Source organism: Nematolebias whitei, chromosome 1 (assembly GCF_014905685.2).
Source record: "Nematolebias whitei isolate Nwh7 chromosome 1, NemWhi1, whole genome shotgun sequence".
NCBI classification, from domain to species: Eukaryota; Metazoa; Chordata; class Actinopteri; order Cyprinodontiformes; family Rivulidae; genus Nematolebias; species Nematolebias whitei.
Genome location: NC_056498.1, coordinates 44,946,043 through 44,954,922, shown reverse-complemented (window position 1 = coordinate 44,954,922; position 8,880 = coordinate 44,946,043). Strand labels below are relative to the sequence as shown.

Genomic DNA, 8,880 nt, shown 5'->3' with positions numbered 1-8,880 from the left:
GCTGCAGGTTCTGGATCCTCCGGCTGGCTGCAGGTTCTGGATCCTCCCAGAGCAGCTCAGAGAGAAGGAGCCGCGCTGCTGGAGCTCAGCTCTGGTTTCTGCTCACAGATTCCCTTTGTGGAACAGACACCCGTTCGTCGTTTGGAGGTTCTGACGTTCACGGCTGGGTACAGCAGTACTTTAAGACTGTGGCAGGGCGGGGCCGGGGGGGTCCAACTGTTAGCGGTGCTGGAAGCAGTCCTAACACTGAGTACTCTGGTAAAGTGAAGTGCAAAAAGGCAGCAGGAGGTAAAGTAGCACCTGCTGCTGTAACAAACTATAAATATCAAGAGGATGTAAACGAACACTGGAGATGTTTGTTGCTTTCCACTCAGCAGTTGGTTGAAGATGGTTCATTTCTAAAGTATATTATGGGATGTCTGATACAGTGAAGGAAAGTGATGCTGTAACAGCACTCCTGCAGATTCCTGTCATACATCTAAAACATACAGAGTTCCTATTCTGGCTGTGCTTATTGCTGCGAGACGTTTCAGGCTGAGGTCACGTCCTGCTCAGCCTCCTGACGGGGCGACTAATGCAACGAGTGCATGAAGCTGTCCAGGTTGTACTCGGAGTCGTACTGCTGCTGGTCCCACAGCTCCCCCAGGCCGTCCAGAACGGACTTGATGGAGGCCTTCCCTGAGGTTGACGATGCCTGCTCACCTGCGCTTCCCTTCTCATCCTGAAACGGTCAGAAAAACAAAGTTTAGCCCGACATGGTTCTGACCTGAACGTCTGCCAGTTTCTCTTCTTTAGTACACAAACTGAAAGTACACAAACTGCTTCTGAACTTTAAAAAGGCTCGATACAAAAAAAAAAAAGTGTCTGCTGCACGCCTTACGTCTCATATGGAAGAAGAGATCAAGATATTTTAAACCTGACCTGCAGGACCCGAGAACCTCACCATGTCACCCGTGTCTGCCCGTTCCGCTCATACCCGAGTAACAGGAGTTTCTGTGTCAAGGTTGGCAATAACGTATCTGCTTCAATGCCTCTTTCCTAGAGATCCATTGGTGAGATCCTACAGGGCTCAATTCTTGGACTCCTTTTGTTCTCACCATTCTCTCCCTCTGGCTCTCTATCCTGAGGAAACATTTTCATTATATTGTTCCATCCACTCATCAATTATGTTTTACCCACTTCTTCCTTTTTTGGGTCACGGGGGTCACTGGTGCCCATGTACAGCTATCACTGTGCGAGGGGCGGGGTACACCCTGGACAGGTCGCAAGTCCATCACAGGGACACAGAGACAAACTAGACAAACAACCATTCACTCTCTCACTCACACCATGGGACAATTTAGAGTCACCAATCAGTCTAACATGCATGTTTTTGGTCTGTGGGAGGAAACGGGAGCACCCGGAGAAAACCCACGCATGCACGGAGAGAACATGCAAACTCCACCCAGAAAGGCCCCTGGACCGGGATTTGAACCAGGGACCTGCTTGCTGAGAGGCAGCAGCTCTACCAGTTGTTCCACTGTGCTGCCCTCATTCCATTGTTATGCTGATGACTGTCAGATTTATCTGCCCTTGAAACCAGCTGGTGCTTGCTCCATTCACCCTCTGTTAAAGAGGGCGCTCTGTGGGCGCCCGTGGTGCAGTGGTAGTGGCAGCCGACCTCTGATCGGAAGGTTGGAGGTTCGAATCCCGACTTCCCACACCATGTGCCGTTGTGTCCCTGGGCAAGACACTTAACCCCGAGTTGCTCCCGGTGGGACTGGATGGCGCCTTGCATGGCAGCCTACCGCCACCGGTGTATGAATGTGCGTGTGAATGGGTGGATGGCTGGTACTGTAAAGCGCCTTGGGGCCCCTCATAGGGGGCTGGAAGGCGCTATAGAAGTAAGCTCCATTTACCATTTACCATTTAAAACGTCAGGACGACATTAAAGCTAAACCACAGTCTGATTATGGAAACATGGACTCTCTTCAGTCACATCTTAAAACAGTCTGTTGAAAATCTCGGGATGGTTTTAGACTCTGACTAAGTTTGACAAACAAATCAACTCTGTTCTGCAGAAAAGCTTCTTCCAGTTAAGGCAGTTGACCTGATCTGACCTTGAAAAATAGTCCATGTCTTCATTACAACCTGACTGGACTAAAACTCTATGCTGGAGTCAGCCAGGTGTCCATTTCACATCTCCAGCTCATCCAAAATGCTGCAGCTCAACTCAACTTATGTAGGTTGGAGCATATTCCTCCAGTTGTGTCCTCCCTTCACTGGCTCCCTGTACATATCAGAAGTGATTTTAAAATTTTCCTGTTGACCTTCAAGTGCCTCAATGGTCTTGCACCCTCATCTGTCTGAGCTACTGCAACCATGTGTTCCTTCTGGGGCGCTGAGATCATCAGCGGCTTTTGTCTGTTCCAAAAACAAAAACTGAAGCTCAGAGATCGGGATTTTCCAGTTGTGGGCCCCAAACTTTGGAACAACCTGGCCCAACATTAGACAGACCACTTCACTTCCTGTTTTTAAGTCTCTGCCAACATCCGTTTTCTCTAGCTTTCACAGCGAGAGTTGGTTTACTATTTTTGTTCTGTGTTTTTCTTTAATGCTTTTAATTAATCTTTTATTTTTCCCATTAATTTGACTCATTGATGTTATTGTCCAGCACTTTGGTAACGGCTGCTGTTTTAAACGTGCTTCATAAATAAAGCCGACTCGACGTGCAGGACCTGCGAGCCTCACCGTGTCCAGGGTGAACAGGTTGAGCAGCTGGTCCGTGCCCATGCTCTGCAGGCTGGTGTTCTCCTGGTTGATGACGGTGTTGGCGATGCTCATCTTGAACTTCTGCAGCCCCATGATCTTCTCCTCCAGCGTGCCTCGAGTGATCAGCCTGTAGACGTTGACGACCCGTTTCTGCACCAAGCAGACAAGTCACGACGTCACTTTGATTACAGAGAATCACGTGAAGCGTCGCTACAGGAGGAGCTTGGGTTGGACACCAGTACCTGTCCGATCCGATGAGCCCGATCCATGGCCTGCAGGTCCCTCATGGGGTTCCAGTCGTGCTCCACGAACACCACGGTATCGGCGCCGGTCAGGTTCAAACCCAGACCACCAACATGTGTGGTGAGCAGCAGCACGTCGATGGACGGATCATTGTTAAACCTGAGAATCAAACCAGAAGACACGTGAAGTCTCATCTCCATTTGTTCCCTGGAATGTTTCCATTAACCGGGTTCGGACCTGGAGACGATGGCGTGGCGCTGCCCGGCCGGCACGCTGCCGTCCAGCCTCAGGTAGGTTACTGACGGCAGTTTGGGCTTCAGCAGGTCGTGCTCTACGATGTCCAGCATGCTCTTCAGCTGACAGAAAATCAGCACGCGGTGCTGGGCCACCACGGCCTCGGTGGCGCCTTCGGACCCTCCTCCACCACCCAGACCACAGTCCAGCAGCAGCTGAAACGGGTCAGAACCACAGTGTGAAACGGAGCTGCTGCACGACCGACGAGTTCTCATAAAACCACCAAGACGCTGCGTCCGACTACCTGTCTGAGGGCGGAGAGTTTGGGCGCGTGCTGAATGTCCCGCAGGCCCGAGTTCTGAGCCGCCAGCTGCTCCGTGATCCGCTTGTACTCTGGATGCTGCTGGGTCAGAACCAAGCTCGGGTGGTTGCACAGCTTACGCAGGTACTGCAGCGCCTGGACCCAGACATGAAACTGAGTATTACTGCGGTAAAGAAACGGACCAAAACACTGAAATGGAAAACTCTTCAAGAAGTAACTCGGACCACGTCGACACCAGTTTAGATAAAAAATAATAAATCAGATATTTTCCACATTTATGAATAAATAAATCCAACATTTGTAACAACCTGCCACGCTGCAGAAACATCGTCTGAAAACACCACGAGCGTTCCGAGCTCGGAGATCTCGCTGGATTTGTTGGAACGGGAGAAAAAGATTCAAGTGTAAAAAGTAACGGCGAGTAAATGAAGCGCACCTGGAAGACGTGGCCCGTGGCCTTCAGTTTAGGCTTCTCCTCTTCCTCACTCGAGACCGAAGAGATGCTGTCCTCCACGCTGGCCTTGGCTCTGGACTTGGCAAAGTCTTCGTAAAGCTGGACCTGCAGAAAGTGAGGCAGCCTTTCAGGTTCGTGCTCAAAAGGATGAAGGTGAGCTCGTCTTCAAGTGCACGTTGAAACGAAAGGGCAGAAATAAACTCCTAAAAATCGCTCCGTGGTTTTGCTTCTACGAGACAAACTGAACCGATTGTGTTCCATGTTTAAATTTAAAACCGTCACAATCTTTGACCCCAGATCAAGGATGCTGCATTTTAAACAAGAACTCTTTCCGGGTTCGTCCCGTTTTATTTGATTCTTCTGTGGATCAGAGGAAGAGCAGCCATGTTGACAGGAAGTGTCCAAGACGTCTCGAGACGTTTGCATCTTCTCCTCATCGAGTCGAGATCATTTGAAACGTTTAGTTGTGGAAGTAAAACTTGGAGAACTCTTTTTAAAGAATGATTTGAATGGAAGATGACAGGAAGCTTAAACAAACTGAATAGAAAAAATAAACAGGTTTTAAGTGAGTCGGGGAACAAACTGAACCACAAGTGATCAGTTCTGCTAATCTGCCAACAGCAGAACAAAGTTCTCATTTGGAGGATTAGCATCTTCACTAACTCTGGAAACAATTAGTGGAATTAGCTTCAGCTAAATTAGGTTTCGCCAACAATTTTATTTTATTTTTTAACTCGTCGGCACGACTCGCTGGTTGCAAACATTCAGGATTCAGTGAAACTTCAAAGAAAAAAGTAAATATTTTCTGAGTTTTGCACCAGCGGTCTTAAAGCGTCGCAGCCTGGAGACGAGACGTACCTGCAGAGGGCTCAGGTTGCAGTAGTAGTCCTGAATTATTTTAGGAGGAAGATCCTGGAGGACGTCCTCCTTCATCCTCCTCAGAAGGAAAGGCAGCACCTGTCGATGCAAGGCTTCCATGGCCAGGACTCCTAACGAGGACAAAACTGTCATTCTAACAGAACGTTTAACAACGAAGAAGAGACATTTGGAAGAAGAGCAGCCAACACGCCTGCTTCCTGTTCTCGCGAGGAGCTCTTGGCGTCCCGGCTGGCCAGGATGGGTTTCCCGTAGCGAGCAGCAAACTGCCGTTCCGTTCCCAGGAAACCCGGCATGAGGAAGTCGAACAAGGACCAGAGCTCCAGGACGTTGTTCTGAGGACACCAAGAGAAAAACCGTCAACGCTTCTGTGGAGTCCAACGTCCAACAAGTGGTGGTGCTGAGCCCGCACCTGAATGGGTGTTCCTGATAAGATGACCCTGAAGTTTGCAGCGATCTGTTTGATGGCTTTGGAGAGTTTGGTTTTGCCGTTCTTGATGACGTGACCCTCGTCGAGGATGCAGTAATTAAATTTGATGTTCCTGTGGTGAAAAAGAAGAGATGGTCACCTGGGGTGCCTGCGTCCACATAAAGACATTTTGAAGAACGCTCACCTAAAAAAGTCGATGTCGTTCCGTACGACGTCGTAAGAGGCGACGATGAGATTGTGTTTTTTCACTTGATGCTGCAACCTGAAGAAATGAAGCACAACATGAAGCATGAACATGAAGCAGCGCAGGACCCAGACCCCTGCAACAAACTCACTAATCCGTACCGCATCCGTTCTATAGGAGGCCCCATGTAATGCAGCGGGTTCAGGTACTCCTTGGCACAGAACTTTTCCACTTCGTCCACCCAGTGGCCCGTGAGCGTGGGAGGACACACCACCAGGGAGGGGAGAGGGCTGCTGTCTGCAGCCTTGGTCTGGGCGTATTCCTGTGTCCTGAAATAAACGCAGTTCATCTGAGACGACGTCGTCAAACGCTTCAAGAGGATGAAGTGATCGACACCCGACACGCCTCAGTTCCCTCTTCACATCTTCATTAAATTCACACGCACGCACGTGTTCTAGCAAACGCTTCATTTCTCTGCATCACGTGCACGGGATTCTGTTTGGACTCGGTACCTGAGGTAGTGATCTCCTGCCAGGATGCAGATGGACTGCAGCGTCTTTCCAAGGCCCATGTCGTCACACAGTATCCCGTGCAGCTTGTATTTGTTGAGGAAGGCCAACCAGTTCACTCCGTCCTACAGAACGACACGAGAACATCTGATGAATGAAAGAATCAAGCGCAGCCGGAGATGAACACAAACTGTCATGAAATCAACTCCACGCTTTCTCGGAGCTCTTTAAGCTCGTCAGCAACGAGGATCCACCACCGACCTGCTGGTACTTCCTGAGCTCGGCTTTAATCGGCACCGGGATCTTGTAGTTCTCCAGCTTTCTCCCATCCAACAGCTGCTCCAAGAAGTGACGCTCTCTTGCTTTCTGCTCGATCAGGTCAGCAGACATGGCCGGTGGATCAGGGATACCTGCCTGGTTTAAAAAAATTAAACTGTGACCTTTTACGTCAGGACCTCAAACTGATCAGCAGAAACTTAAAATCTGCAAAAGAAATGGGTTTAAACAAAAACACTCTGAATAGTTGGCAACAACGTCCTGACGGTGGAGCTGAGCTCACCTGAGACCAGTTTCCACTTTAAAATCCCTTCAAAATAAAAGAGCAGCAGCAGAGACAGATGCTGGGAGTTGTTCTCTCCAACACCTTGATGTGTCTCCATCATTCTTATCTTGATTTATTTGATGCTGCCATGTAAAATGTTTTCACCTGATTTTAGGACTTGGTAAGAATCTAATTATTTTATATCAATGCCTCATATAAAGCAGTGGTTCAAGCCCTGGTCCTTGAGGAACACCATCCTGCTCCAACACACCTGATCAGTGATTTAATTACTTCCTCATGTTCTGCAGAAACCTGTTTATTAAAATCAGCTGTGTCGGAGCAGAGAAGCAACTACAACATGAAGGATGGTGTTCCTCAGGGCCCAGGGTTGGGACCCCTGTGTAGGATTAGAGGGTGTGTTTTTTTTTTTCTCCAACGGATCGATGATGTCACGTCTGCTTGGGTGTGCGTACCTCCAGCGGCAGCAGGCGGATCAGTGTGGCGAAACACTGCGTGGCCATGAAGCGGATGCTGTCCCCGGGGTCGCTCATGCGGCCCAACACCGGAACCACCAGCAGCACGATGTAGGGCACGATGTCTACATCGAGCTGCTCCATGACGCCTGGAGACACGCTGGTCAAGGACGATAATCTGCAGGACCAGCTGCCAAGTCTGAGACGTTCACACCATCAGAAGAAAAGTACAACAGCTCAATAAAAAAATACTTTCAGGTTTCCCTGAAGGATACAAGCTAAAGCTTCGATGGCGCCCTCCTGCTTGGTGCGGTCATCAATAGCAGCTAACCAGTGGAGAACACACTCCAGGAAACGGTTCATGGTCTCCAGGGTGGCGATCTTACTGAACACACCTACGCAGCGCGCCGCCATGTGTCGCACTGCGGTGTACGGGTGCTGCAGGCAGGTGAACAGATGAGGCAGGTGTTCCAGTAACTACAGAGAATCAGAACCAGATTAATGTCTCAGACTTGACATTTGCTTTAAAGATGAAACTTTGGACGTGGCCTTACCAACGGCCTGAGCTCAGCAGCCATGGCTCCAGCCATGACCTCCAGAACTTGCAGAGAGTTGACCAGTTCCTGAGCTGCAGCGTCGCCTCGCTCCAGCTGAGCCGCTCGATCTAAACGACAGGAAGAGGAACCGTGATTCAGAGCACAGCAGTTACAAACAGGCAACAAGAAAACAAACATACCAATGGACAGATCTGCCATGGCCGCGGTTCTCAAAGGCCCCACCGTGCTCTCCCAGAGGTACGGCAGACACTTGGCGAGGTTTGTACCGAAGTGCCTGGCAATGGTCGTCAGAGTGAACTCCGCCCCTCTCCTCTGGATCAGTAATGGCTTTTTACTCTGGAAGAAAAAAAATATCATTTATTGATGGAAATATGAGGACAAGCAATATTTAGGAACTCTTGGTACCTCATCGTTGTCGGTGCTTATGGTGCTGCCCGGAGGAAGCTCTGTTGTGGGAGTTTTGGGGTTTTTTGGGGCCGGACCCCTCTTACTGGTGATGGCAAACGCAGCCCTCTGGTGCCGGTACAGGGTGATGATCCCTTGGGTTTTGTTCACAATGTGATGCACGCCATCTTTTTCCAAGCCACTACCTTAAAAATACAAAAATAGAACCCCGTGAAAAATATCCTGATGCTGCTCAATAATCCAGGAAGATAAAACTAACAAGGTGGAGTCCGGTCCTCTGGATGATTCTTCTTGTTGAAATGTTTCGTCCTTCATCCAAAGGACTTCTTCAGTCTGAGGTGCTGTATTCAGCTCAGTCTCTTAAATAGCACCTTCTCAGAGTGGATCAACCAGTTTGCTGCTGACAACCAAAACCAGCTGATCACATGCTCAAGAAGGACCATCAGCCTAACAATGGATCATTAGCACCTGATGGCTGTTTACTGTTCACAGAGGGCTGAGTGATACTAGCAATCACAGCATTGTAAGAGGGGGACAGTTGAACCTGGAGGCTCCGCCCCTGTTTAATGATGGACGGTTTCTTTTCACAAAGATGGCCTCCTTTACTCCTCTCTCAAACCATCGTTCCTCTCTGTCCAGGATGTGAACATCTTCATCCCTGAAAGAGTGACCTCTGGCCTGGAGATGAGTGTAGACCTCAGAGTCCTGGCCTGATGATGTTGATCTTCTGTGCTGGTCCATCCTTTTGGCCAGTGGCTGTTTAGTTTCCCCAATGTAAGACTGATCACCCTCCTGACACTGAACAACATACACAACATTACTCTGTTTGTGCCGGGGGACTGGATCTTTGGGATGAACCAGTCTTTAATGTATTTTGGGGTTTAAAAGCCACTGGGACGTT

The 8,880-nt window shown here is 49.3% G+C and overlaps 2 protein-coding genes across 2 annotated transcripts in view; one reads left to right on the top strand and one right to left on the bottom strand.

The window, feature by feature from the left end:
• The window catches only part of LOC119421085, a gene marked incomplete at its 3' end in the record, with an annotated part of 641,076 nt that overhangs the window by 533,147 nt on the left and 99,049 nt on the right, over window positions 1–8,880 (top strand).
• btaf1 (BTAF1 RNA polymerase II, B-TFIID transcription factor-associated) overlaps window positions 17–8,880 on the bottom strand; it is a 22,798-nt gene continuing 13,934 nt past the window's right edge. Inside the window, exons 21-38 of the mRNA XM_037677606.1 lie at window positions 7,980–8,164; window positions 7,754–7,910; window positions 7,572–7,681; window positions 7,293–7,494; window positions 7,018–7,166; window positions 6,265–6,417; window positions 6,007–6,128; window positions 5,656–5,823; window positions 5,495–5,572; window positions 5,293–5,422; window positions 5,074–5,215; window positions 4,863–4,993; window positions 3,987–4,109; window positions 3,533–3,685; window positions 3,232–3,443; window positions 2,994–3,153; window positions 2,731–2,901; window positions 17–721 (exon numbers count right to left, since the gene is read on the bottom strand). Of these exons, the coding sequence (XP_037533534.1) occupies window positions 572–721; window positions 2,731–2,901; window positions 2,994–3,153; window positions 3,232–3,443; window positions 3,533–3,685; window positions 3,987–4,109; window positions 4,863–4,993; window positions 5,074–5,215; window positions 5,293–5,422; window positions 5,495–5,572; window positions 5,656–5,823; window positions 6,007–6,128; window positions 6,265–6,417; window positions 7,018–7,166; window positions 7,293–7,494; window positions 7,572–7,681; window positions 7,754–7,910; window positions 7,980–8,164 (2,696 nt within the window). The 3' untranslated portion in view covers window positions 17–571. The remainder of the gene's footprint in view (window positions 722–2,730; window positions 2,902–2,993; window positions 3,154–3,231; window positions 3,444–3,532; window positions 3,686–3,986; window positions 4,110–4,862; window positions 4,994–5,073; window positions 5,216–5,292; window positions 5,423–5,494; window positions 5,573–5,655; window positions 5,824–6,006; window positions 6,129–6,264; window positions 6,418–7,017; window positions 7,167–7,292; window positions 7,495–7,571; window positions 7,682–7,753; window positions 7,911–7,979; window positions 8,165–8,880) is intronic.